Genomic DNA, 27,179 nt, shown 5'->3' on the forward strand with positions numbered 1-27,179 from the left:
GAAATCTCGGGCCACTGGGGCTGAGGACGCTGAGAGGGCGCTTCTGACATAGATGAAGTTGATAAAGGAAAGTGTGATCGCTGGGAGCTGGGACAGCCGCCCGTGGGAGGGAGGGCAGGCACCCGAACGCTCCCACCGCTCCTCCGTCCTCGGGAAAAGAGCCAGAAGGTGTAATTATGCGTAAAGCAACGGCAGGAGGAATTAAAAAGCAGCTTTTAAGGTAAGATCTTATCATGTCAGCTGCTCCCAGACACTTCGCTGTGGGGTTTGGGAAGGGCTGGTTTGGATGCAGTCTCCTGGATCCCTGGAGCAGGCGATGCCCAAGGGTTCTGTGGGGTTACGTCTCAAATCCGATTCGATTTGAGGGGTTTGGTGAGGCTGGAGGGGGGCAGCAGGCCTGCGTCCATACTGTCCGTGGCCCAGGGGTGGCACAACACCATCAGAGAGTTCCCATTTCAGTCCCTCCTTGGAAGGAGGTGGATTGGGAGTGGATGGGGTGAATGACTGAGGTGTATTTTAAAGCATCGCTGAGGATGGACCCACTGGGGGTGGCACACGTGCTTGTTCACAAGCAGCTCACTGTGCCTCAACCTGCTCTCCAAGGGCAAAATTCCCACAGTTTCCACATTCCCAACACCCACAAATCTATTGTGTGGTGTTTGTAAAATCCCAGCAGCCACATCCCTGGGTTTTTCTTGGCTTGGATGGGCACCAGCCCCAGGCAGGGCTGCTCTGCTGTGACTTTTACATGCCCTGTGTGGGGGTCTGTGGGGCAAAGAGAGCTCCTCTGTCCCTGGCACTGCTGCCATTCCACAAGGATGAGGCCACAGAGGAGTTCAACAACTGGTGACACGGGTGGGAGCTCTCAATGGGCCAGACGTGACGGTACAGGCCACAATCCAGCCCTTTCCTGGAAAAAGGTGCAGTGGAAGTTTGTTTTCCTCCCATTTCCCATGGCAGAGTGGGCCGCTGCATCTCTGCCATGGGGCCTCTGCTCCCCTGGGACAAGATGGCACCAGGATGGCACCAGGATGGCTGAGCCTGACCCGTGTCCACCCACACCAGTCCCCAGCCCTGCCTGGGACCAAAGGGACAGCTCGGTCACAGACGAACCCCCGCCCACGGTGTGGGACAACTGTGGGCCCTGTGTCCTGACCTGCTCCAGCTGGACGTGGGCAGTGCCCCGCGGTGCCTTTTGCCGCAAGAGATAATTTGGAAAATGATGGGAAATGGGGTTTGAGACAGTGCCTGGCCCACTGCTACCACCGCAGAGGTCCCTTGGGTCCCAGCCCGCGGAGCCGTGGGAGGACACAGCCAGGCAGGAACAGGAAAGTGGGGTGTTTTCCTGCACACACCACTCCCGAGCCGCCAGGAGACCCCACGCTCGGGCTCCCTCCCGACTCCTGGGGGGCTGGGACCGGGGGTGCCAGGGCAGACATCCCCAAATCCACAGAGAGAAAAGATTTAAAAAGTTATAAAAACTAATATATATATAAATATATATATATATACACACACACATAAATGAAAAATAAATCCACCCTGGGAGCGCGGTGCGAGCTGTTTGTGCCGCTGCCTCCGCGGGCGCGGATGCGATAAGATAAAGGCGGCGGCGGGGAGGGGCGGCGCGGAGCCGCGCGGAGCCGTGCGCACCCACGGACGGACGGACAGACAGACACACGGACAGTCACACGGGCAGCCGGACAGTCACACGGACAGACAGAGAGACACACGGACAGAGAGGCAGGCGGACGGACGGACGGGGCGGCCCCTCCCCTCCGCCCCCGCGCAGCCTCCACCCCCGGCCGCGCCGCTCCGCTTTACATAACCCGTCCGGGGCCGGGGTCCGCGCCCCGCGCCTCCGCCCGGCGGAAATGCAGAGCCGCCTGCCCTGGTTTCCTGCCTGAGCAGAGCCGTGCCGTGCCGTGCCGAGCCGAGCTGAGCCGTGCCGAGCCCAGCCGTACCGAGCCGTGCGCCCCGTCCCGCCCGTCCCGTCCCGGGCGCTCCGCCGCTCCACCATGGGCGAGCGGCAGCCGGACGCCTTCTCGTGCAGGTAATCGCGGGACCGGGACGGGCTGGGCTGGGCTGGACCAGACGGACCGGGACGGGCTGGGCTGGGCTGGACCGGGACGGGAAGCGGCCGCTGAAAAGCGAAAGTAGCAGAGGGGGGAGGCAGCGCGGCGGCCGCTCCTCCTGCACAGCCTCCGGAGCCATCCCGGTGGCCCCAGGTTGGATCCTCTCCCTCCGCGGAGCTCCGGTGCCCCTGTTCCGGGGTCGTGATTCCCCTTCTCTGTCAACTCCCGACCCTCTGATACCTTCCCCCCGTCCCTCTCACCGGCATCCCGTTTCTGCGGGAAACCACTCTTATTCCTGCCCTTTCCTCGGGCTCCCTCTTTCCAGGGGCTGCTCTCACCCTCGGGGACCCCTGGCCTCCCAGCACCCGTTTTTCCCGTGGGCACTCCCTGTTCCGGGAGTTCTGTTCCTCTGTGGGTGCCCCAGTCCTGAGGACCCCCATCTTTCTAGCACCACGTTACCACAGAGCACCCCAGCTTCTGGGATCCCTCAAGGTCCCCCATTTCCCAGCATCCCTGTCCTGGGGACCTCTGATCCAGGGGTGTAGCATGCAATGAACCAGCGCTGCCCCTCTCCTCCGCCTCCCCATGGACCCCCACAGCCCCTGCCATGAGGGTGACTTCTCTCAGAGGGTGCAGAACCCCCGTGGGGTGATGCCCACCTGCCCCAGCCGCTGCTGTGGGGCGCTGCCCTGCCCGAGGGGGCCATGCCTTGCCTGCCTAGCTGCCCCCTTCTCCTCTGCCCCTGTGCCCACTGCTAGTGCCAAGCGGAGGTGCCACCCGGAGCCTGCCAAGCGGCTCCTCTGAGTTTCTGCTCCCTGCAGACTTTATTGGCTCGCTTGGCTTGGCAGGCTCGGGCGCTCGGAGCACGAGGCCGATGCCCCAGGGGTCAGCATCCCTGCGGCCTCTCCGTGCCCTGCGGGCGTGCACAGCCCTGCCCGGTGCCAAGCCCCATCAGGGTCACCCGCGGAGAGCTCGGACCCGCTGGCTCCAACATGGCAATCACACGGTCATTGCTGCCCGGACTGGGATTTACTGTCAAGGAAACCGGGATAACTTGTCGAGCTGCGATTTCAATATTGTTGTTGTAAATTGATTCAAGATGTGCTGGAGTTGTGGGCTGGTGGCCCAGGGACTCTTTGGGGCTGCAGCCAGAGGAAGAGGTGGCCAGCACAGGGACCTGGCACTGGCAGCTCCTGCATGTCCCCTCTGCATTGGGATTTGCTGGCAGGATATGGAATTGGAGTTTAAAGGCCCATGGAATTAGTGGAACGTTTCGCTTTGACTTGTTTGGGACTGGAACAATGTTTTGGATTTCTTTTTAACTTGGTTTTGGGGCAGGAGAGCCTCATCCCTGTGCTGTTCCCTCACCCCAATACTGCTTTTATAGTCTCTGTTGCCTTTATGAATGTACTGTCTGTGGAAAGCTCTGGTTTGGTTTCACCAGAGAGGAAGAGGGTCTACCAGCCCCCTGTATGAGGCTGGAAAGACTGAGGTGCAAGTGCTAGTGGCTTTTGAGGGATCTTCCATCCTCACCCAGAGCAAATCCTCCCCCACCCACACACCCGTGGGACAGACACTGTGAAGGTGTCAGGACAAATCCCAGTGGGTGACACAAAGTGAAAGTGCAAGAGCTCGGCGCTGGCAGGGTTTGTGGTGCTGGCAGCGCTGCTGCGGCTTGGCAAGGAGAGAGGGCCCAATCCAGCCCTTGGGCACTGCTGTGCCGAGCCAGGAGAGCCGGGTTGGCCGGGGGGTGAGCTGCTCCCTGCTGTCCTCAGCGACCCCCAGCCGGCTGCTCCCTTGGGAGCGCTCCCTGCACCCAGTTTCTCCCACGCCCACACCGCAGCGACTCATTCCATGCAACAAAACAAGCCCTGTCGAAAGAGGCCACCCCGCTGCTGCCGGGCTTTCCCCCGCAGGCGGTGGGTGTAGGAGAGTGTGACGGTGTAAACCTGGCTGCGAGGTGCCAGACGCCGCGGGGATGGGCGCTCAGCAGAAGCAGGCACAGAAGGTTTCTGGGGAGCTGGGCTGGCCACAGCGGCTTGTCCTGGTGAACTCTCGTGGGCCAAGCCAGTTTGGAGCTTGTATTTGACTTGAGATGGGTTTGGGATGGGCTGTCTCCATCCCCTCTGTCCTGCTGGAGTGATCAGGAGAAGCCAAAGGGGTGATTTCCCTTCGATTTTAAAGTGCCATAACATCACTCATCCCCAGAGGTCTGTGGTGCTGCTCAGCCCACGCAGAGCTGCAGATTAAGCCCGCTTTTGGCCTTTAATGTAGAAAGTTGTGTGGTGCCAGAAGGTCAGATGAGAGGGGTGTGAATGTCCTGTGAGAAAGGAGAAAAAGGAGAGCAAAATCCCCAACGTCCCAAACTGGCTTTTAAACTGATTTCCTAAGAAAACAGCATATGGACCTTTGGATTGGGGGATTTCACCAATCTGCTGCTCTGTTGCTTTTGAACTTGCTGGTTTGGTTCAGCCAAAGGAGAGAGAGGGAAGGTCCCAAGACTCCCTGGGATCCTCCAGCTTGTGTGAAAACAGCCAGCGGGTCACAGGGAGTGATGGTGCTGTGCCATCACCTTCTATGAGGCCCCAGAGAATCCCCACCACCATGGGGGACTGCCCCAGAGGGAAGAGCAAGACAGTGCCAGGCAGTTTCTGCTGTGGATTGTATTGGCTTGATGCACAAATGGCCTTGGCAGTTATATAGTGATGCTGTAAATGTGTGGGTGTATCCCATATCCAGAGGCTGCAGCCAAATCCTTTCCCACTTCTCCCCCTGCACCAGCCCCTCCTGCCTTGCTGAGTGGCAGCATCTCCTTGTCCACCCCCAAATGGCTGTAGTGTTCTGCTTGCCCCCCTCAACCCAGGGGTGCATCCAAATGTTCCTCCAGCATCCTCCACCCTGATCTTGGAAGATTGGGATGCACAGAGGGGCTGCACCGTCCCCATCCCAGGGGAATACTCTGCACCATCCAGGCCATGCAAACCCACCTTTGGCTGGCTGGATCCCCTAGGGACCTGAGCCCCCCCAGGGACCTGCATCCCCCTGAGCCCCCCCAGGGACCTGCATCCCCCTGAGCCCCCCCAGGGAGCTGCATCCCCCTGAACCCCTTGTGCCGGATGCTCTTCCATTGAAAAGCGCCGTTCATTGTAACCCAGCCTTTTATAGCTGCCTCGGAGTGGGCTGTGGAGCCGTGCCAAGAAAGGCTGCAACCGGCTCAGAATAGCTCTTTTCATGGAGGACATCCTGGGAAGGAACAATGTCCCTGCTCTTGGGATTGTGGGAACTTTGTCTCTCCGCCACTTGGGAAGTGGGGAGCTGCGGGGCCGGCCAGGGCGTCTCCCAGCCCCTCGCTTCACCCTCTCCTCAAAATAGTCCTTGGGGTGAGCTTTGAATAGCCTCGTGCTTCTAAAGGGAGCTGAAAATGCCTCCGACCGCTTCTCCTCCGGCTGGGAACAGTTATTTCTGGGAGAACCGGCACATCAATCTGATTTCCTATTCTCGTTGCTGGTGTGCATTTTCCTGGCATGGAGAGCGGCGGCGAGTGGGGCCGGTTTCATTTTCGGATCGCGGCGCCGGCCGCGCTGCACACGCTCCGGGGCCACCCGCACACACGTGCGGGATCGGCGCTCGGAGCAGGGCACGGCCACACGCTCTCTGCTCCGTCACATGTCCCTTCGAGGCCGGATCTGCAGCTCTGGGTGCTGGAGGGTGTCCTTCCCGCATGGCTGCAGCCCCTCCGTGGCAAGGCCGGCCAGCTGGCTCTGAATTCTCATCCTCTGGGAGCGGGTGGCAGGGTTGCGGCACTGGCTCCCGGCGCTGCCCTGGCACCGCTCGGTGCTGCCGGCTCCTCTGGCTGCAAGTAAACAACAAATGCATTTACTGGGACAAATAACCCATTGCCGGATCCAGCCGTGGATTGCCATCCTGGCCCCGCCGCCGCAGCAGCAACGCTCAGGTTGGGCAAGAGTTTAAGGAAAGCTCCTGGGGGTGGCTGGGTTGGATCCTGCGCAAGCCCCAGCCTGCCGCCCCACCCGCATCAAAGCCACCTGCAGCTGGTCTGTCCCGTCCCTCTCTTCCTCGAGCTCCTGGCCCAGCACCCCAAAACAACCCCAACACCCCAGAACAACTCCAGCACCCACCAACAGCATCTAGGGGTGATGGTAGCCCCCCATGCCAACCAGCCTGTGGTATGTCTGACAGTGGGCTGGATTCTCCATTCAGAGCAAATTAAAGCAATTAATTGTTGTGACAAGTCCTTCGTCTCAGTGCTGACCCATGGGGTGGATGGAAGCCCCTCGTAGCATCATACAGGGAATGAGGGATGTGGATGGAAAATCTGCTTTAAAGCCACTGGCTGCTGGATTCCGGCACTGCGGAGCATGACAGGCTGGAGCAGGGAGAAACCCATCCATCAGCAGGCACTCATATCCCTGTGACATGTCCTACCAAAACCAAGCAGAGGAGCGGGATGCTACTGTGGTAACTCTAGCATGGATTCATCCGGGATAGCTGTTTCCACATGGGAAGTGCGCCGGGCAGGAGCACTGAGGTGGGCATTGTGCCAGTGCTGGGAGGAGGAAGCGCTGGGGAGTATTTCCCATCGTCGAGTTGGAAAAGCACGTTGCCACCAGAGACGGCCTTCGACTGCTTCCCACCGCGTGGCACAGGCGAAGCCCGGCTTTTCCCACGCCGCAAACCTCTCCCAAAGCCGGTGCGAAGCGATCCTGAAAACTTGGAAGACAAATTCTTTGTCCTGGGAATCTCCCACCTGCCTGATGAGCCACCCGCATGGGCGCCTCGCTTCCCTCTGCGTTTTGCAGGAGCGTCCCGCCGAGCGTGCCGGCGGCGTGGGTGGCTGTGGCGGCGATTCCTGGGTGCCGGGAGGAAGCGGGAGCACGGCAGAGGATGCTGAGTCATCGGCAGGCTGGCGGTGCTGATAGACGGGGCCCTGCCGGGGGATTTGGCTGGGCTGCGGCGGGCGCATGCCCGGCACTGCGGGAACGCTGGCCGGCCCCGAGCCTCGGGTGGCTCTTCTGAGAAGCCAGGCCCTGGCGAGGCTGGTGGGGGACTGATAACATCTCCCCTCGCCGAGAAACTTCGCAGGACGTGCTTGGGAGGGTGGCGGGTGGGCAGAGATAGAGCCCCGCTTCCCGGTGTTATCGCTGCCCCGGCTGCAGACACCATCCCCTGTGCCGGCACGTTCCTCAGCGCCCGCTCGCTTCCTCCTGGTCCCTCAGGTGGTTTTTTTTCCCCATTTTTACTCCCTCTGACAAATGTAATCACTTTTCCTCCCCTCCCAGCAGCCAGGGTGCTGTTGCTGGAGTTTCAGGGAGGCGGCGGTGCCGGTGCTGGCGCAGCAGAATCCGGGTGGGTTGGCCGATGTTTCCTGCCTGAGTGGAGTGCACAGCCCCGATAAGTGCCACGGGTGAGCACGAGGTTGGGTGGTAAGCGGCGGGGCCGGCCATGGGGAATACCACTGCCGGGCTCAGTCGGGCATGCCAGGGCGGCTGCACGCCAGCCATGGTGCCGTCAGATTGGCCTCACATCGAAATCTGCTGGGGGCAGAGATATGGTGTAGTTTGCCAGAGCCTGGCAGCTCCTTGATCCCACAGGCAACAGAGCATCCCCCTGGGAACACCCGCTCACCCCGGGCAGTGCCGGCGGTGTGGCCGTGTCTCCCCAGGCCGCTGGGACCGGGAGGATCCGGCAGCGAGGCAGCTCCATCGCTGGATTTCTGCAGCTTTTCATGCTGTTTCCTCCCCTCCCGCCCCCACTCCAGTTTTATCAGCTCCGTTGAAATAGGTCCCTGGAGGGAAACCCATCGGCGCGGCGGAGCCTTGGCAGGAGCAGAGCGGATGTGGCCGGGCCAGGCGTCCCCGCGGGCGGGCAGCTGCCGGCAGCTGTGCTGGCAGGAAGCCACGCAGACGCCCCGCACTGGGACCTGCCTGTACCCCACCTCGCAGGTGGGGAAACTGAGGCACGGCTCTGCCACTTGGGGATGGGGGCTCGGAGTTCTGCATGGCCCCTGCTGGTCACGGGGTCCGAGCCATAGTGGTTGCTCACATGGCCATGCTGCTCACTATAGAGCTGGCTGGCCCTGGGCAGTGTGACCCAGGTGAGTGAAGCAGCTTTGACTGGACCCACAGCATGTCCCAGGCTACGGACACGCATCCAGATTGGGATATGGTCGCACCAACCAGGGGCTGGCGGGGTTGGAGGAGACATGGGGACACTGGGGCTGCCCTGACCACCCCTGTGCTCTGTCTTGCAGCGCGGCCACATCGCTGGAGCCACGGCAATGAATGGGCAGGCGCTGCCGGCCGGCACGCCAGCGCATCCCCGGGGCTGGCATGAGTTCTGCGAGCTGCACGCCATCAGCACCGCCAAGGAGCTGGCGCGGCACTACCTGCGCTTCGCCACCGAGCACCCGCACCATGACCTCCTGGCCGCCGAGAACTTCTCGGTGCAGTTCACCGACCTCTTCCAGCAGTACTTCTGCCACGAGGTGAAGGAGGGCATCGCCATGAACCAGCTCCGCATCCTACCCGGCGGCCCAGCGCGGGATTACCGGGACACGCACCGGCGGCACACCGACGCTTCCTTGGGCACCGTGGCCACCAAAGCCGAGGCGGAGCCCGGCGCCCGCCCCGAGCAACCCGTCCGAACCCCTGAGGCTGCCCCGTCCGGACTGCGCAAGTCGTGGAGCTCGGAGGAGCTGGCGGGGCCGGCGCGGAGACCCTTCTCGCTCAGCCAGCTGCGCAGGAGCTGGCGCAGCCTCTTCCGACGCCGCTCCTCGGACGCCCTGGCCGGGGATGGCGACGGGGAGGCGGCCGAGGCGGCTCTCAAGCCGGGACTGGGTAAGCGCATCCTGCCGTGGGGGCTGTCGCGGGAGCAGCCCCCCGAGGTGCGCAAGGAGGGACTCCTCAAGTACGGGCTGCTGGACGAGAGCTCCCTGGACAGTGGGACGCGCTGGCAGCGCTGCCGCCTGGCGCTGCGGCGAGCGGGGCTGCCCGACGCCGAGGGCTTTGTGCTGGAGCTCTTCGACCCGCCCAAGGTAAGGACCTGCCGGCTCTTGCCCGTGCCAGTGGTGTGATGCTGTGGGTCCCTCGGCTGGGGACGATGCCAGGGTGCCAGTGTGTCCCATGGGAAGGAGCAGGGACCATGGTGTGTCCCTGAGCATGAGGGTTTCTCACCGTGAGTGGTGTCTGTGATGGGGATGGGCTTGCTCTGCCACTGCTCTCCCTGCACTGCAGCCACAGGATGCTGCACCCTGTCAAATTAAGGGAGAAGAAGGAGAGCAGACCCCTCTGTGGTGGTGTTTCTGGGGGTGACCCTGTGCCAAAGGGTGACTGTGCACTAATTAATGCAGTCAGTCAATATGTCGTTGCATTTTTCCCTGCTGGGACCCCAAACCTGCATTTTCCAGCTACAAGCAGAGTTTTCCGAGCTGAGCTTGGAGGCTGGTGGCTTCCATCCCACTCATCCCCAGCCACGTGGACCCGTCCCTGCAAGGTGAGGGGTCACCTGGTGCGGTGAACCCCAAGTTAACTGTGTCCCTGCTGTGCTGTGGCTTCAGCAGCCTGAGCATCTGCTCGCCTGGGCAAGCTGGGAGAGGAAAGAGAAAATAGGAATTAGGCTCCATGTCTTTCTCTGCTCCCACTGGGACTTGTAAGAGAGTTTAATTTTACTTTTTGTAAGTAGATTTTTGACTGGAAGTTCAGCTCTCAGCTACCCCAGGGAGCTCCCGTGGTGCTTGGACTTGGCTGGAGCGGAGATGATGCAGGATGTGAGGGAGTGGGGAGCGATGTGGGGGGAGCTGGGGTGTTTAATCTTTAAAAAGACGGTTCCTCCACATGGCAGGTCTTACGCAGGCATGATGGGATGAATTTTCTTTTTTCTTTTTCCCTTTTTTTTTTTTTTTTTTTTTTTTTTTTTTTTTTTTTTTTTTTTTTTTTTTTTTTTTTTTTTTTTTTTTTTTTTTTTTTTTTTTTTTTTTTTTTTTTTTTTTTTTTTTTTTTTTTTTTTTTTTTTTTTTTTTTTGGTTGCTTGTTTAACTTTGATGACAAACTTGTGCTTTAGAAGGAGGAAACCTCTGGTAGAGCTGGAGCCTTGTCCCTGCCTTCAGGGCAGCAGGGTCAGGGAGCAGCTGGCTGAATTCCTGCTATTTCCGTCAAACGGCTCCAATATTAAATATTTGAAAGAAGAAACAACATCAAAATTGTAACATCTGAAAGTAAAAGCTGGTTTTGCTCCGTCGTGTCAGGGGTTGCAGTTGTTTTCCCTGTGGGAGCGTGTCCCAATCCTGGGGCACAGGGAGGTCAACGTTGTTTTGGGGCACTTAGAGGGTACTCCCAGCAGCTGGGCAGCACTTCCTTTTTTCCCTTCCTCCTCCCTTTTTCCCCTTCTTCATCCTCTTTTACCCATCTTTTTCCTTCTTCCTTCCCTTTTTTCTTTCTTTTCCACCTTTCTATTTTCCTTCCCCTCTTTTTTTCTGTTTCCCCATTTTTCTTTTTTCTTTTCCCCCTCTTTCCCCCTTTTCTTTTTTCTTTCCTTCTTTTCTTTTTAATTCTCCCCCTTCTTTTTTCCTTTTTCCCCTTTTCATTTTTTCTTCCCCCCTTTTCTTTTTTTCCCTTTCCCCTGCTTTTTCTTTCTCTTCCCTTTCTTCTATATTTGTTTCCCTCCCCCTTGGCAAGCAAGCCCAGCACATTCTTCCTCTCCCCACATCCCCTGACCAGCTTTGACCCGGGGATGGGACACATTTAAAACCAGACATTTACCAAGCTCTGCACCGTTATTCCTTGCAGTTCCCATGGGATGGGGATTTTCTGGTGCTCCCCATCACCGCGAGGTCGGAGCCCCAGAGCCCCAAGTGGTGGTTTCTCAGCCAGGGCTGCGGAAGTGGGGGATGTTCCTCGCTGGATTTTGCAAGTCTCTGGATTAAATTGCTTCCTGTGCAAATATTCTCAGGGCGGCTCCTTCCTTTCCAATTCACTGGGCCAGGGCCAGCTCCTGTCTCCTTTACAGCACCATCAATCCAGACCCTTTCCCAGTAACTGCGGTTGGATTCCGGGGGTGGTGGAAAATCACCCGCGGTGCTGGTGGCTCCCACTCCCAAAACTCAGCACAGGGGCAAACCACGGAGCAGTGGGAACAGAACAGCTCGTTGGGGGATTATTTTCCTTAAAAATAATAAAATAACAATCAACAGCCCCCTCCTCTCCATCCTCCTGCCCTGGGATGCTCCCAGGGCTTTGCTGCTGCCTTTTGCCTATCTCATGGATTTGTTCCTGATTTGAGGATGATTTTTTGAGGAAAACCTATGGGTTTAAATTAGCAACTGTAAAACCAGTTCTTGGGGCATTTTCACTGCTGACTGACCTCAGGACTCAGAGGTTGGTCACCCTCATGGTCTCCCTGGCAGCGCCCTTCCCCCATTCTCCTCTTTCTTCCCCCTTCCTCTTCTTCCTTCTCCCTTCCTCCTCTGTAAATAACAGGATGTAACTGGAAATTCAGCTCAGCCTCAGGGCTTTACAGCATCAAGCCAAGCCCCCAAATATCCAGCCCCTTGAAATGACCTTGGAAAAGGCAGGTGTGTGGGGAAAGGGAGGAGGGGGGGGGGTCATGCTGCTTTTGGCAGCTTTTATCTTATTTTTCCCCCTTTCTCCTGATGCTCCAATGGGGCCTCTGAGCCTAATCCCGTAACGTGCCCAGCATCAAAGGGAGCGGGGGCTTTGAAGAGCCCTGATCCCATTTGCTGCTTGGGTGGCTGTGCTGGGTGAAGGGGTCATTCCCTTCCCCAGGCATGTGCCAGAGGACATGAGGATTTTGGGAGAGGGAGCAGCTCGCTTTTCTGTGCTCACGGCCACGGCTGGGTTGGTTTTGACATTGCTCCTTCCTCCCTGGAGCACTGGAAAAATGATGTCAGGAAGGAGAAATTTGGAGAGGATTGGATCTGGAGCTCTCCTGGGAGTGGGTCACTTGCAGTGGGCACAGGGTGGGTGGCACCCAGATCCCCACCCTGGGGATATTCCAGAGGGTTCTGGGGTGCAAGAGGGCCAGGGTGAGGTGATGATGCTCAGGAAGAGCACCTGGAGCAGAGGGACATTGGAATATCTGTAGTGCTTGTATATGTGAGTGTATATGTACATGTGTATGGTTTCCAGCAAGGAGACTCCTGGGAATGGTCCTGGGTGTGCAGCACTGGCAGATTCTCTGATTGATGTCTGCTAGGAGGGTGATGCTCACCAGTCCTCCCTCCTTTCCTTGGAGGCACTACGAGCTTTCTCCCTTCCCATGCCATTTATCCCTGTATAAATTGTAGAACTGGGCAGCCCTGAGGTCTCTTCACCCTCATAAATTCTAGCCAAAGCTGGAAAAACCCAAGTTTGTGTGTTTTGGGACTGCCCTGCTCCTCAGCTGAGCCCCAGCCCCAAATACCTTGTGCGTGGCCAAATCCCAAGCTCCATGAAAACCGTGATTCGCAACGGAAATGTCCCAAGCCGTTTCTGTTGACCAGATGTTTTTACAGGAAGGGGAAGGGAAATGGGATTTGCATTTGTGCTGGTTTCTTTATAGTGTTTTAATGAGATCCAGTGCATCCCATAAATTGATGGCACGCTGGGATGAGCTGGGAAGACTCTTTCCGGTGAAAGCCCACGGTGTCTCGGCTCGTCCGTCTTTGCCGTGGCTGCGGGAGGAGCAGTATTTTTATCTCTGCTCAGTGTGAGACTGCTCTGACTTCCTTTTTTTTTTCTCTTAATTTTTTTCTCTTTTTTTTTTTTTCTTTTCTCTTTCTTTTTTTCCCCTTTCACCTGAATCTGATTTCTCAGAACTGCCACCTCCTGAGCCAGCAGGTCCTGCACCCGATTTTCTGTGCCTGCCGCTCTGGGTGGCAGCTGTTCCAGCACAGAATGGGGGACGTGCCAGTGTTGCGATCTCCATCCCCATCCCAGCTCCTCTTGGAGCTGCTTTGTATCTCCAAGAGTAATTGGAGCTGCTCAAACATGGCTTTAAGTGACTGAGATGAGGATTTTTGGAGAGGCAGTGGTGAAAGGGGAGCTTTCCTCCCTGGGACACCGTGAGAAGGGTTCTGTCAGTGATGGGAAGCATCTCAGCGTCCCATCGTTGCATCCCCGCTCCAGGGAAGAGCATGTTTGTGTCAGTTGGAATCTCCAGAAGCCTCATCCCTCTCCTGGCATCCTTCTCCTGGCACCTCCAGAGGCCACATCCCTCTCCTGGCATCCTTCTCCCTGCATCCTCAGAGACTGCATCCACCTCCTGGCATTCTTCTCCCTGCATCCCCAGGGATTGCATTCCTCTCCTGGCTTCCTTCTTCTGCCATGCTGCATCTCTCTCATGGCATTCACCTCCTGGCATCTCCAAGGGCTGCATCCTGAGCCGGTTGAAGATGTCCCATTAGACCTTTAAAGATCCTTTCCAATCCAAACTGTTCTGTGATTCTACGATCCCTCTCTGAAAATCCCTCTCCTGGCATTTCCAGGGACTACATCCCTCTCCTGGCATCTCCACAAGCTGCATCCTGATCTGGTTGCTGTCCCTGCTCATTGCAGAGGGATTGGACTGGATGGCCTTTAAAGGTCCCTTCCAACCCAAGCTTTTCTAGGACTCTGTGATTCTGTGATCCCTCTCCCAGCATCTTCAGGGACCACATCCCTCTCCCAGAAACCTCAAGCACCACATCCCTGCCATGGGCTCTCTGAAGTTCCACATCCCTCTCCTGGCATCCTCAGGGAAATTTGCCACCCTGTACAAACCAGAAGGGGTTTGGGTGCCCTGAAATTCCTTTGGGAGAGGCCAAACCTCCCCTGAAGGCGGTCGGAGTTGCACCGAAACCCTCACAGACTTTCACTGTGAGCGGGGCGGGTGGTGCGTCCCTCGTGCTCCGCTTTCCGCTCGCTGTTCTTCGAAGGCGCCCAGGGCTGGGCCTTTGTGAGATTTTGGTGGTGACTTTTGCTCTATTTTTTCCCCCCCTCTCTGTTTTTGGGTATTGCGGGGTGAGGGCGCGCTGGGAGGGGGGGTGGCGGGAGGGGTGGAGGGCGACGAGACAAAGGTTATTTGTCATTTATTAACCACAACTTTTTCCATCCTTGGTCATGCACGGAAAAAACACTTTTAGCAGCGTAACCACAGCGCCGGCGTTAATTGCTGAAGAGCGGAGTTTCTTATTTTGGAAACTGTGTTGCTGGGATGGAGCTCGACGGGGCCTGACTGGGTGTGAGGGTGCTGGATGGACCCCAACCTGCGCTTCCCCAGGTGCTGGGGTTGGGGGGTTTACAGAGATTTTATATCCTCATTAACCCCGTCCTTTAAAATCCACCCCTTTCGGGAGGGTTGTCCCACTGCTGTGCCCCCCCCCCCGCAGCCTCCATCACAGGGATGCTGCTCAGGGTGGAAGCACCACGTGAGAAGTGATCAAAAAATGGAGATATTGAGCAAATCACAGGAAAAGGGGCAGGAAAAGCACTAAAGGGATGTGTTAGTTCCCCCCCTGAGCCTCCCACAGCTGGGCTGTGGGTGCTGCTGGGTGCTGGGTCCCCGCAGCCCATGTGAGATGCCCAGTGGGGGGTTTTGGGTGGTTGTCTCTTTTCTTCTTGCCTTTTTCTTCTTTTTTTTTTTTTTTTTTACTCTCTTTTCACGGCCCAGGATGTGGTTGTTTCGAGGCTGAGAGCTGCTTCTTTCAAAGGTAAATATTTATGAGAGCCTGTGCAGGCAGTGCAGGGTCTGGAAGGATTCAAGGATTTCATCCCAGTGGTGGGGGTTTGGCTGGGATGGACCCTGCTCCTTCCCACCAGGCAGCTGGTCCTGACTCAAAGTGATGCCCGTGATGAGCGTTGTGATGTTCAGTGTTATTTTTGGATTATGTTAAAAACAATCATTTTGGGCCAACTCACCAGGCAAGGGGCAGGAACCAAAATACCCATCCAGGGGGAATCGATCGATACTCCTATTTGGGCTTTTGAACCTTTTCCATCCTCCTGGGTGATGCAGAACCACTGTGTGATGCAAAACCTCAGGATGATACAAAAATCCCAGGACATTTTTGTGTGGAGCCTGTGGGGTCCATGCAGGACCACCCCCCACATCCCTCTGGGGCTGGGATTTGGGGTGACTCAGTCCTGGCTGCAGCCAGCTCCTGCTTGCACGCAGACACCTTGTTTACTTTCCATGCTCATTATTTATTCCAGGAAATTATTAAAGCAGCCCACGCTGGAACCGAGTTTGGCTTAAAATAAATAATAAAAAAAAAACAACACCAAAGGGCTGACGATCGCCGCCTGTTTACAGATCCTGTTTATAACCCCCGCCTTCCTCAGCCCTGTTGTGACATGAACTGCCAGGCTCGCTGGTTTTGGGAGGCTTTGCAGGGTTTTGGGGGGCTTTGCAGTGATTTGGGGAGTTTGGGAATGTCGGCTCGCTCGTGCAGAGCGTGGAGGTTCCTCAACGCATCAAGAGGAGCAGTCAGCCCTGGGGAAGTGAGGGGGTTCTGCCTGGAACCCCAAATCCCTCCCCAGGGGATTCACGTGGCGGTTCTTGGGGTGTTGTTTTGCAGCTCCCTGGGGTTTAATTTGGTGAGATCCAGGGGCTCTCAGAGCGGTGCTGGGGGTGCGGGCTGTGTTTTCTCCCGTGGCCGTTCGCCGGCGCTCGGCAGCCGCCCGGGGTGGAACAGAGGGAGCTTTGTGTCCCGGCCACCCCCGAGCCAGCGCTGCGGGCGGCACAACAGGGCCCCTTGTCACCCTCAGCACGGTCCCCTCGGGGATGGCTCCGTCCCCTGCCACAGCCTTGCAGGGATGCTCGGAGACGGGGTGTCTTGGCAACTCCTTTGTGCCTCTGCTGTTGCGTTGAGGATGCCGATGGGGGCTTGGGGTGGGCAGAGAGGGGTTTTGGGGTGATAATGGTCAGGGCCTGGGGGACTTGGGCTCGCAGAGCAGGATCACCTGATCAGCAGGGAACACCTCTTTTGTTCCTGTTTAACAGAGGTGGGAAAATTCCTACCTCCAGCTCCCCAAACCCAGAACAGAGAGCCCATGATGGTGCCACTGCTGGCAGTAGGTTTCAGAGTGAACAGCCTCTGCCTGCAGGGGCAGGAGAGTGTCATCCTGGGATCGTGGGGAGCTGAGCTGGGGGTCCCTGCAGTGGGTGCTGGAGGCCTGAATCAGTGGGATCCCTGCATTGGTACAGGACCAGTCCTCTTGGGATCTCCCATGGTGTGCAAATGTCTGATGAGGAGCATTGGGATTAACAGTGCTATCAACCCCCTGGAGCACTGGGATTACCCTCTGGAGGACAGAGGGATTAGCCATGCCGCAGATCCCTGAGGATGGACCGCTGGGATTAGCTTTGGTGCAGATCCCTGAGGATAAACACTGGGATAAGCTGTGGTGCAAATTCCTGAGGATGAATAACAGGATTAGTTGTGGTGCAGATCCCTGAGGAGGAACACCAGGATTAGCCATGGTACAGATCCCTGAGGATGCACACCGGGATTAACTGTGGTGCAAACACCCAAGGACACGTGCTGGGGTTATCTATGGTGCAAAGTCCTCAAGGATGTGTTGGGTTTAACTATGGTGAAACTCCCAAGAGCAAACACTGGGATTATCTGCCACGCAAAATCCCCAAGGATGAATTCTGAGATTGTGTGTGGTGCAAACCCCTGAGGACAATGGCTGCTGCAGCAGTCACCCTGCACCCTCCAGCATGACCCTTGGAGCCCTCACAGCCCCACTAGACCCACCTGGCTCTCCCTGCTGGCACAACGGGATTTGTTTCCCTTCCTGCTCACCTGGCATTCCCTGGAACAGGGCTGTGTCCCTCTGAGCTCCTGGGAAACTTCACAAAACTCCCCAGGGCTGTAGGCACAGGATGTGGTTTTGTGCCATCACAACCTGGTTGCTGTGGATCTTGGTGTCTGTCCGTCTGTCTGTCCCCCACAGCCAGACTGAGGGACCTGGGTGCTGCAGCTCCAGCTGAGGTTTGTCCCTTGCGTGAGGGGGCCCTGGTGGGCTCTGAGGTTTACAAGAAGTGACAAATCTCGCCTGTATCCGTCAAGGACCTTGCACAAGGGCTCGGGCACTTCCCCACCTCCCGAGCGTGACTCAGAGTGGAAGTGAGTGGGGAAGCCAGCCTGGGGAAATCCCGGAGCGTGGAGGGCCCTCGGCAGCGCCTGCTGCATTCCAAGGATTTGCTCTGTACAAACCAGCCACCGTCATCATCACCATGCCACTGTCATCATCACTGTGAGACTGCCATCGTCACTGTGCTGCTGTCATCATCACCGTGACACTACTGCCTTCACTGTGGCACTACCAGCATCACCGTTCCACTGCCACGGTCACTGTGCCACTGCCATTGTCACCACACCACTGCCATCATTGTGGTGTCACTGCCATCACCATCATGCCACCGGCTGGTCAAACACAGAGGTACCGGTGGCTCTCTGGGTGTGGGCAGCTTGGCAGTGGGATTTTGGTCTCATTCTTGGAAAACAGGCTGCCTCCCTCCTCACCTGAGCAAAGAAAGCCCCCCCAGCAACCACAGTGTCCCCTGGGCATCCAGACAGGTTGTGCTCCTCACAGTGTCGTGATGAGATTTTTTCCTGGCACGTGTGGACGAGGTGGGAGGAGCTTTGCTGCCAAAAAGCCCCATAAATCCAAAAACCCTTGCTGGTGAGGTGTGGAGTGACCCACCGTGCCAGCCCACCCTCCAGGCAGTGGTTCCCCACCAGAGGCAAGCAGAAGGTGCTGTGGGGGCTGCTGGGGGGACATCACCAGGAAAGGAGCTGGTGGCACAGGCAGCTTGCTGGTACCGTGGCCTCTGGCACCACAGAGACACAGGGAGTGCAGAAAGCTGCTGGTGCCGGTGCTGTGGTGAGGGCTGGGACTGGGGTTTGCCAGGAGGAAACGCAGCAGCTCCGCGCCGGCACCGCCCGCGCGCGGCTCTGACCTTGGCCTGACCTCCATCCGCGCTCCTGGCACGGCCTCAGAGCCAGGCTGGCGTCGGACTCCTTCCTAGCTTTGGCAGGAGCTGGAAATCCCCACTTTCTCCTGACTGTCCTGCCCTCCCCAGGTGTGTGGTGGCCGTGGGTGCTGTGGTGGCACTGCCTGTGCTGTGGTTATTCCCCTGCTGTGCTCGTGCTCCCCGTGGCACCACATGGGGATGGCTGGGGGCAGAGATGTTGGGAGATGGAGTGGGGGTGGGTTTGGCTCCAATGGGATGCTCAGGAGGGAATTCTGTCTCAGGGACGTTTTCCTCCACCTTCCAGTCTGCCCCATGTCACCTGGTGCTGGGAACAGCTCTGGCCTGGCTGAAGCTTTGTATTTTTGATCTGTAGAAAAATTCCCTGCAAAGAACAAAAATGCAAATTCTGGTGTATTTCAGTAGGTGCTGAGAGCTGCTGTGGCTCCTCTGTCCCCATCCTATGGAACTGTCACATGCATCAGTGACCAGATGTCCCCATCAGTGCTCAGCCACTGTCAAGTCCCACAGGGAGAGGGAATTTGGGGAGTTCAGGCTGGATCCTGTTGCCTTCAGCTCTGTGAGCTGGAGATGACCTGTGACACACCCCAGGGTGCCCAGTTTGCGTGCCAGGTGTCAGGACTGGGAATGCCACAGAGATGGCACAGTGGCAGCTCAGTTCTGGTGCCTTTGGGAGTGCACCCTTCAAGGGGTGTCATGTCCCCAGGTGATTCTGGGAGTTCTGAACCTGGTGCTGGGCTTTCCCCCATGTGCACAGGATCCTTTAGGGAGCAGTGGGGTGAAGTCTCCACGTGGGAGCTGATGCTGGTGCGGTTGGAGGCTGAGCTGGGGCAACATCTTGAGCATCCTGAGCGCCCCAAGCCAGGCAGCATGGGGGGTTCCCCAGCCCCACAGCGCTGCTGGGGCACCTCTCCCGCCGAGAAGGAGCCCGTGGGTGCTGGGTGAACACATGGTGTGTTGAGTGTGCAGTTTTGGTTACTGAGAAATCCCTTTCCTGGTACCGGCCCCATCGAACGGGGCATCTTGTGGCGAGCGCGGTGGTTCGGGGAGCGGGGGTACCGTGCCTGTGGTTGGCACTTCTCCGAAGCCAGGCTGGCTTTTCGGGCACCGTATCTCTCTGCTGCATCATTTCCTTCTCCCCTCACGCTCCCTGTCTGCGCTCCCCATGCCGAGAGACGCGGGGGGCTTCGCCGAACTCCCTTTTCCTGGAATTTCCCGCTTTCCTAAGAAGCCGACCCCAACACCGCGGTTGGGATGGCGATAAAACCCGCTCAGGGACACGCTGGACGTCACAACCCGTGTGCGGGAAGGCGGCCAGGATGGGTGATCCTTTCGCTTTCCTCCGTGCAGGACTTTGCACGGGGCACGGTCATGTTCCAAGGACAGCAGAGAAATCAAATTCCTTGGGGATAAAGCACCGGCGCCAGCGCGGCGGCTCACGGCACCCCCTGCCCCGCTGGTGACAGTGATTGCAGCGCAGCACAGCACAGCACAGCTGCAATCACTGTCACCAGCGGGCCTGGGGGTGCCAGAGCCACCGCGGTGTCACCAACCCAGTTGCAGTGACGCCGTACACGGGCGACTTCTAAGAACTTTCTTTTCGGCGCAGCTCGGTGCTGATAAGGGCTGATCCCTCTCGCGCTGCATTTCCGGCCCCAAAGTACACCCAGTCCTCAGGGCAGAGAGGGAGGGAGGAGGGGAGATGGAAGGAAAAAAAGCACAGCTAGACACGGTTTGGTTGGGTGACCGTGGAGAGTGTCCAGTGGGGACGTTCTTGGGGTCGTACAGGTGGTTTGGGGTCATGGTGGGTGTGGGTTTACCCTGAGCATCACAAGTTTGGGGCAGAATTTGGGCAGTTTGGCTGGCAAATGCTGTGGTGGGGTGAAGCACCACAGCCTGGCACCTGTATAGGGGGAGTGGCTGTGGATTGGAGAGGACCACTGGAGCCAGCATCCCGTGGGATGCTAAAGCCACTGCGTGAATCACAGCCAGCCAAAATTTTGTCCTGCGGCAAGCCTGGCACAGGAGGATGAGCGTGCCTGGCACGTGGTGGCACTGCCTGGGCTTTGCTGGGATGCATGGGATGGCTCTGGCCACAGGGATGAGCACCATGGCTCCAACCCCCCAGCAGCAGTGCAGGGGTCCCCCAGGAGCTTTCCACCCCCCTGGCACCCCAGGTCAGCCCAGTCCTGGTGACGGGCCGGGTGCCACGTGCCACAGCCTGCCAGTGGTCAGCGCCTCTCGCTCGCCAGCACATGGGGCGGCAGAGGAACCGAAAGCTGCCGGAGGGGTATAATTAACCTCTCTGGAAGTGTTTGCTCAGCATTCTGTCACGTGCCTGTGTCAGTGCCAAACCCGCCGGAGCGCTCTTGGCACGCCACCGCTGACCCTTGTGCCCGTGAGCGGGGTGTTCCCTGCCTGCACCCCGAGTTCCCCATCCCCCCTGGAACTCACTGCTGTGCTGGGAATACCCTTCTCCCTCCTTTCCTCCACCCCTCCCTCCACTGCAGGGCCCTTGGGGCTGCCAAGATGGGTCTGGGTGTCACTTGGCCCCCCCTGAGGTGCCCTGACAGTGGCTGGGCAGTGCTCTGCAGGGTATTTCCTTGTCCCACAGGGTATTTCCTCGCTCCACAGGGTATTTCTTTGCTGGTGGGGTATTTCCCCAGAGAGCTGGGTATTTCCTTGCTGGCTGCTGTGCCTCGGGTGGCTCCCAGTCCTGGCAGAGCAGTGGGGTGTGGGGCAGTGTTTTGGGATGCAGGGGGTGTTGGGGCTCAGCTCAGTCTCCATGTTCCCTCCACAGAGTTCCAAGCCGAAGCTCCACGTCGCCTGTTCCACCGTGCAGGAGGTGCGGAGGTGCACCCGCCTCGAGATGCCCGATAACCTCCACACCTTCGTCCTCAAGGTAGGTCCTGCTGGAGGGGTCCACAGCCACCCCCGAGGCCTTTCCCACCCCCTGGGGCGCACGTGGCTCCCAAAAGCTCCCGTGCCAAATTTCAGTTCCTCTTCCCATCCCGGGAGGGGATGCACAGGGGGATGTGGTGTGCAGGGCAGGGGATGTCTGTCCCTGCCAGGGTCATGAGTGTGGGTGGGTGGGTGGGTGGGAGAGGGGATGCACATCTGTGTCTCTCTGAAGCCCCCCTGTCCCTCTCCGATGTCCCCCAGGTCACCAACGCCACCGACATCCTGTTCGAGGCCGGGGATGAGCAGCAGCTCAACTCATGGACGGCTGAGATTCGGGAGTGTGTGTGCAGGGGGTAAGCGCCCGCTGGGTGTCCCTGAGCCCGGGGCTGGGGACAGTGGTTCCATGTCCCCCAACACAGGCTGACCCCCCCCACCAGCATTCAGCTTCTCCTGTCTCCAGCAGGTCTGACACGGGTGACCCCGAGCTCCTGGTGTGCCGGCACCCTGACCCCTCATCCGCCAACCCCACCACCAGCACTGACCCCCTCGGCCAAGGTGAGCAGCGGGGACACCCAGGGCACCCTGGGGACAGAACATTCCTTGCCAGGGGGTCACCGTGTCCAGCCGTGGCTGGGCTGATTTGGTTCCCCTTTGGCATGACGGGGGTGACAGAGCCAGAGGGGAGGGCGATGGGGGTTGTGGGCAGGGGTCTCCACTTCCCAGGGACACTCATCCCTGTGCCTGCCCCAGCAGTGGCAACGCCAGGGGGCCCAGGGGAGGCGGCGGGGCCGAAGATGGAGCAGTTCCTCTCCTCCTGCCCCTGGTTCCACGGGCCCATCTCCCGCGTGAAGGCGGCTCAGCTGGTGCAGCTGGGGGGGCTGGAGGGTCACGGCGTGTTCCTGGTGCGGCAGAGCGAGACGCGCCGCGGCGAGTACGTGCTCACCTTCAACTTCCAGGGCAGAGCCAAGGTACGGGCGGGAGAGGGCTGGGATGGGGAGGGGAGTCCCGCAGGAGCCCCTTGGGCAGCCCCCTTCTGCTGAAGCACAGTCCCTGTCCCACCACATCCCACCCCAGGGAGGTGCTCTCCTGCTCCCTGTCTTGATGCTTGTAGTGGGTTGGTGGCCCCCTGCTCCTGGGGGGCAAAAATCTCCAGGGAACTGCAGGCTGGAGATGCAGCATATTGTGCTACAGCCATTTGTGTCCCTCCATCCCAAATACCCCCGTGTCCCCGCTGTCTGCTCCAGGAGGGAGCGGGCGGGAGGGTAACAGGCCTGTCTCCTCCCCACAGCACCTGCGGCTGGCGCTGACAGAGCGGGGCCAGTGCCGTGTCCAGCACCTGCGCTTCTCCTCCATCGTGGAGATGCTGCACCACTTCCACCGCTACCCCATCCCGCTGGAGTGCGGCACGGCCTGCGACGTGCGGCTCTCCAGCTACGTCGTGGTCCTGTCCCACTCCCAAGGTGTGCAGGGGTGGAGGGTGCCCAGGGTGGGTGGGCTGCCCAGAGCAGGGCCCTTTGGTTGCACACGGAGGGGGGAAGTGGGAGCATCCGGGCAGCGGCCCAAAAGGTGACTCCCGAGTTCCCAGCTTCCTCTTTTGAGAAAGGAGAAGCTGCTCCCCACGTCAGCGGGGGGGGAGGGGGGGTGATGGGATGCACCCTGCACCCCCACCCCCCAACAGCACCCTGACCGCCCATCTCGTGCCTCTACCTGCAGCTCCCGGCTCCAGCACCACGGTCCCTCTCCCGCTGCCTGTCCCTGGCTGGAGCCCCGAGTTCAGCCTCGCCCCCGCCAGCTCCTCCTGCCCCCACAGTGCCGACGAGGCTCCCCCCGGCCCCCCCTCGGAGCAGATCTTCCACCTGGTGCCTCCGCCGGCCGAGCTGGCGCAGAGCCTGCGCCCCAGCAGGACCCCCCCGGCCCCCGGGCCCCGGCACCGCGAGTCGGACTACGAGGTGGAGGCGCCAGGCCGGGGCCACGTCCGTGCCATCGACAACCAGTACACACCACTCTGACTGGCACTGGGATGCACTTTTGGGTGGAGAAATCCTAGAGACCTTCTGGGGATCCATCGAGAGAAAGAATGTACCTGTTTCTTCCTTCTGGTTAGGGATGATTATTGTATTTTCGCAAGGAAGGGGGTAATTTTTCACTCCTGTATGGGTGTGCTCCCTCTCGTTGGCCTGTTGAAGGGCCTCTTATTGTTATTTTTGTTGTTATTCTCAAAGCTTTCTCATTACTGTTTACACACCGCTCGTGCCTGTGCCCCCGTGTGCCGAGCACCGCGACGCCGGGCTCGGCCTCCCGCCTGTCCCAGCAAAGGAACCAGAGTCTGTGCTACACCCACAGAACTGGAGAAAGATAAAAAAAAAAAAACAAAAAAACAAACAGAAAACTAAGAGAAAAAGGATCATAAATTCATTGACAAGTTGCTGCTCTAGGCCCTGTCCTCCCGCCTCAGCACCTGCTGCCACTGCCAAACCCTCCAGCAAAGCCCAGCCTGAGCGGAGCTCCCGCCTCGGGTGCCAGCAGAGTTTGGGCTTTGTTTTTAGATAAGGCAAAAACTGGCTTTTCTTGCACTTCTTTTTTAACCCAGCACAGCCACAGTCGCTCCCTGCACCAGCCAGGGGAACGCTCACCTCGCTTGCCCAGCTAATTGAGACGTGAACACTAATTGCTCCATCCTTAATCGTGTCACCAGCTGAGAACTAACACAGAGACTGACAGCAAACCACGCCTGCTGGTGATGGAGGGCTTTATCCCGGGGAGGGAGGTATTTTATCCCTGTCACTGAGAGGTTTTATCCCAGTGATGGGCACATTCAGTCCATGTGGTGGAATCGTTTTATCCCGATGTTGGAACTGTTTTATCCTGGTGATGGAATTGTTTTATCCCAGTGATGAAACTGTTCTACTGTTCTACCCCAGTGATGGAACAGTTCTATCCCAGTGACTGGAAGCGTTTTAGGCACAAATTTAGAGTCAGTTTTTCCCCTAAACATTTTCTCACCCTCACCAGCTCAGTCCACCTTCTGTCACTTGCCTTTTCCCCCCAACCACCGTGTCACCAAGAATTTGGTGGTATTTAAAGCTACACAGGCAAGGGGGGGTTGCTTGGACACCTCCTCACCTGGAGGAAAAACCTGTCCCAGCAAATCTCTGGGTCTCAAGGTCCCCTGATCCCAAATCTCCACTGCTGGTTCCAAGCCCTGGTGCTGCTTCACCTGCCAGGGGCTGGGGCAGCCGTGGGAGAGGAACCACTTCTTCGAAGCTACCGTTATTTTAAGAATGAGGAAGGGCTGGAGCTGTTGCGACAGCCGGGTGGGGGGATGTTCACAGCATTCAACTTCCAGATTTCCCAGCGGAGCCCCCGGGATTTCGGCTGCAGGACTTGTCTTGAGAACTGCCTTCCAGAAAGCTTTTGGTTTCTGTTTTCCTTGAAGTTGCAGTACAGGTGGGAGCCCTCAGGAGCATTAACATTTAGGAATTAATTTGAAAACAAGCGAACACAAAGCCTTGTTGGGCTGAGTTAGGGTATTTCACAAAAATCCAGCCTCTAAGATGGGCTTGGTGAGCCCAGTTGGTAGCCAAGGTCAGGAGCTGAAGGGTAAATCCCGGTGCTGTGGGGCAAGGCCAGAATATCCAGGGCCTAAAACAGCTCAGGGAGTGGCAATGAGAGCAAATCTGGGTTTACAAGTCACAGTCGAAGGATGTGACTGGGAGAAACAGGAACCATCAACTCGAGAAACCATTTAGGATTTGCATTTTATGCCTCCCCATCACTTGCTCCAGCTCTCCCCTGGGTTTTGTGCATTTAGAGCAGGCAGAGGCTTTTTTCCCCTCCTTTCTCTTGAAAATGGGTGCATGGGGAGGAATCAATCCTACTTTTCTGTGGGGATCAGCATTCCCAGCACTCAGCACATGCTGTCACACACTCACTGCTGAAACTGGAGCACTAAGAGCGAATTGCACTGGTCCAGCTCCTCCAGCACTGCCAGAGGCTGAGGGGGAAACAAAGGCAGCCCTGTCCTCCTGGAGCTCCTCAGCTGTATCCGCATCCCATTTCCCTGCCCGGAGCAGCACAAAGGCTGCATCCAGTGGCAGGAGCACATCTCTGGGCTGGTCTGTGCCAGGCAAGTCAGCTCCCTCCCTCCCTAATAAATAACTCCCCGTGGTCTGCATTTGCAGGGATGGGGAAGGGAAGGGGGAGGAAGCACACGCAAATTGTTTTCCTTTCCTTGCTTAGTGCCTGGTTCCTAAAGCCTTGGAAAACACGTACACGTGCTAAACCTTGCTGAGATTCCTGATTTTAGTCCCACTGAGAACCAGGGAGCTGCTTTCAAAGGGGTTTTTCCCCCCTAAAAAATGAGGTGGTCTCTCCTGAATCTCCCCACATCTGCAAAGAAAGGATGGGCTGGGAAAAGGGATCACTGTTCACAGCCAGTGCAGCCCTTGCCAGATGAATCCACATAAATCCCTGCCAGATCAATCAGATGCTGCTGGGGTGGGTTGTTTTGGCATTCCAGGGTTTATTGTTCCAGTGCCAGAACCGTAACATGCATGTGCATGTGGTATTTTTAACCTGCAGTTTAATTGCAAGGGGTTTCTCCGCAGCTGAAATGGAAATTGCTGTGCTTGATCACCAAAATATATGTTGGGTTCATTGTCACCCCAGCAGCTGCTTCCCCTGTGCAAACAAACTCCTGTTCTTCTCACCCAGAGCAGTGGGGAAGTACTCTATTTAATAATTTCCATCCCAAAACTCACCAACGAGGGGGCCAAGGGTTTTCCAGCCCTCCCAGCTCCATCATATCCCCGTCTCAGACCCACTGTGCTCCTGAGCCAGCACCTGAGGTGATTTTTGGGTCATTTCCCAAGCTCCTGGGGACTGAGTTTGAACTCCCATTTCTCCTAGAAAGCATCTGGTTTGTGACACAGGTCAGAGCCCGACACACAGTCCCACCTCTGCTCCTGCCAGCACCCTGCTCCTCCATTCCACAGGGCACCCAATCCTTGATTAGAGCAGCGGGCAGAGAGCATTAACCATTCCATCCTATGGAATGTAAGCAACTTGCAGGGATCTTTATATTCTTGTGACCTGGGGGAAGATAGGGCTGAGCAGGTTTAGTTCCTCAGCCCATGTGGGTTTTTATTGGTGTTTATGAAGTCTCAGTGTTGAGTTTTTAGGGGAGGGGAAGCCAAGGGAAGAGTCTCTGGGTGGCTCTTAGCAGGTACAGCCACCTCCCAGGTGTGACCCCACTTGTGCCTTGGCCCTGGAGATGGAATGTGAGTTTGGATCCAACCTAACAAAGCCATGACCCACAGCAGGGGCTCCGGAGGCCTTTCCTGGTGGCCTCTCCCAGGAGAGGCTGTTTTCGGGGGGAGCCCCATTTCATGCAGGTACTCAGGGCAGGTTTTGGCAATAAGGATGCAAACCAGGCAGTGCCTTCTCTCTGTGGGACAGCAGGGACCTGGCTTAGGGCATAACCCAAGAGTTGGGTCCAGCCACAACTCCTCCCCATTATCATCTTCATAAATCACTTGTTTGCTGACAGACCCCCCTGCTCTGTGGCTTTTTCATGTCCCTTTGGGTGTCAGGCTCTGCAGAAGTCCATGACATGAAGCATTATTTGATGTCTCCCTCCCACCTCCCACATCCCAGCCCTGTGGAACAGCACCAGCAGGTACCAAACACTGACACCTCCACCCCTCACCTCACTGACGCTATTTTGGGGCAAAGGTTATGGGGAGAGATCCAGGGATAAGACAAAGCTTCTCTTTTCCAACCTGGACCACCAAACACTGGCCTTACCAGTATTCCAAATTTTAATTTCAGCTTGTTTGATCCAAACAGCCCCAACCTTCACCAGCAACTCCCGGGGAGGCGACTGTGTGTTCCCAAACTCAGCCTTCAGCAGGACGATTAAAACCAACATTCTGTTGGGACTTAATTAATATGAAAGTTCTACTTTTCACCTGCACAGAAAAGTCCTTCTTGTAATTTTTTTCTATATATTGTTTCTGTATGTACTGTACAAGTAACTTATTCTTGAATAATGCGATTTTACCGTAATATTAAAAAAAAAAAAAAATCTGCTCTTAATAAACTGTTTTTAGAACTCGTTTCTCACTTTTAGTCTTTAGTCTGATTCTCTGCAGGTGCCCAGACGGTGTTTGAGTAGGTACTGGGTGCTAAAAGGCAGAAATGCTCCCT

At 57.4% G+C, this 27,179-nt stretch overlaps 1 protein-coding gene across 5 annotated transcripts; it reads left to right on the forward strand.

Moving 5' to 3' along the window:
- SH2B3 (SH2B adaptor protein 3) lies at positions 1 to 27,095 on the forward strand. Of its 5 annotated transcripts, none has more exons than XM_027894410.1 (8): positions 1,975 to 2,053; positions 8,347 to 9,129; positions 20,872 to 20,973; positions 21,234 to 21,325; positions 21,436 to 21,527; positions 21,726 to 21,940; positions 22,261 to 22,432; positions 22,683 to 27,095. In XM_027894410.1, exons 2-8 carry the CDS (start codon positions 8,374 to 8,376, stop codon positions 22,979 to 22,981), a joined length of 1,728 nt encoding a protein of 575 aa, XP_027750211.1. In that variant the 5' UTR covers positions 1,975 to 2,053; positions 8,347 to 8,373; the 3' UTR covers positions 22,982 to 27,095. The 5 variants fall into 5 exon arrangements, with proteins under 5 accessions (XP_027750209.1, XP_027750211.1, XP_027750212.1 ...); XM_027894411.1 differs by having other exon boundaries at positions 22,686 to 27,095; XM_027894408.1 differs by lacking the exon at positions 1,975 to 2,053 and adding an exon at positions 1 to 220 and having other exon boundaries at positions 21,436 to 21,940.
- The last annotated feature ends 84 nt before the right edge of the window (positions 27,096 to 27,179 follow it).

The sequence above is a fragment of the Empidonax traillii genome, unplaced genomic scaffold, assembly GCF_003031625.1.
Source record: "Empidonax traillii isolate 1590-97213 ecotype Southwest subspecies unplaced genomic scaffold, ASM303162v1 scaffold426:size1138770, whole genome shotgun sequence".
NCBI lineage: Eukaryota > Metazoa > Chordata > Aves > Passeriformes > Tyrannidae > Empidonax > Empidonax traillii.

Excerpts from the sequence above, each read along its gene's own strand:
- SH2B3 (XM_027894408.1), top strand. The coding sequence starts at position 8,374 with ATGAATGGGCAGGCGCTGCCGGCCGGCACGCCAGCGCATCCCCGGGGC. Across the intron at positions 9,130-20,871 it reads AGCTCTTCGACCCGCCCAAG|AGTTCCAAGCCGAAGCTCCA; the intron begins GTAAGGACCTGC and ends TTCCCTCCACAG. Across the intron at positions 21,326-21,435 it reads CGGGAGTGTGTGTGCAGGGG|GTCTGACACGGGTGACCCCG; the intron begins GTAAGCGCCCGC and ends TGTCTCCAGCAG.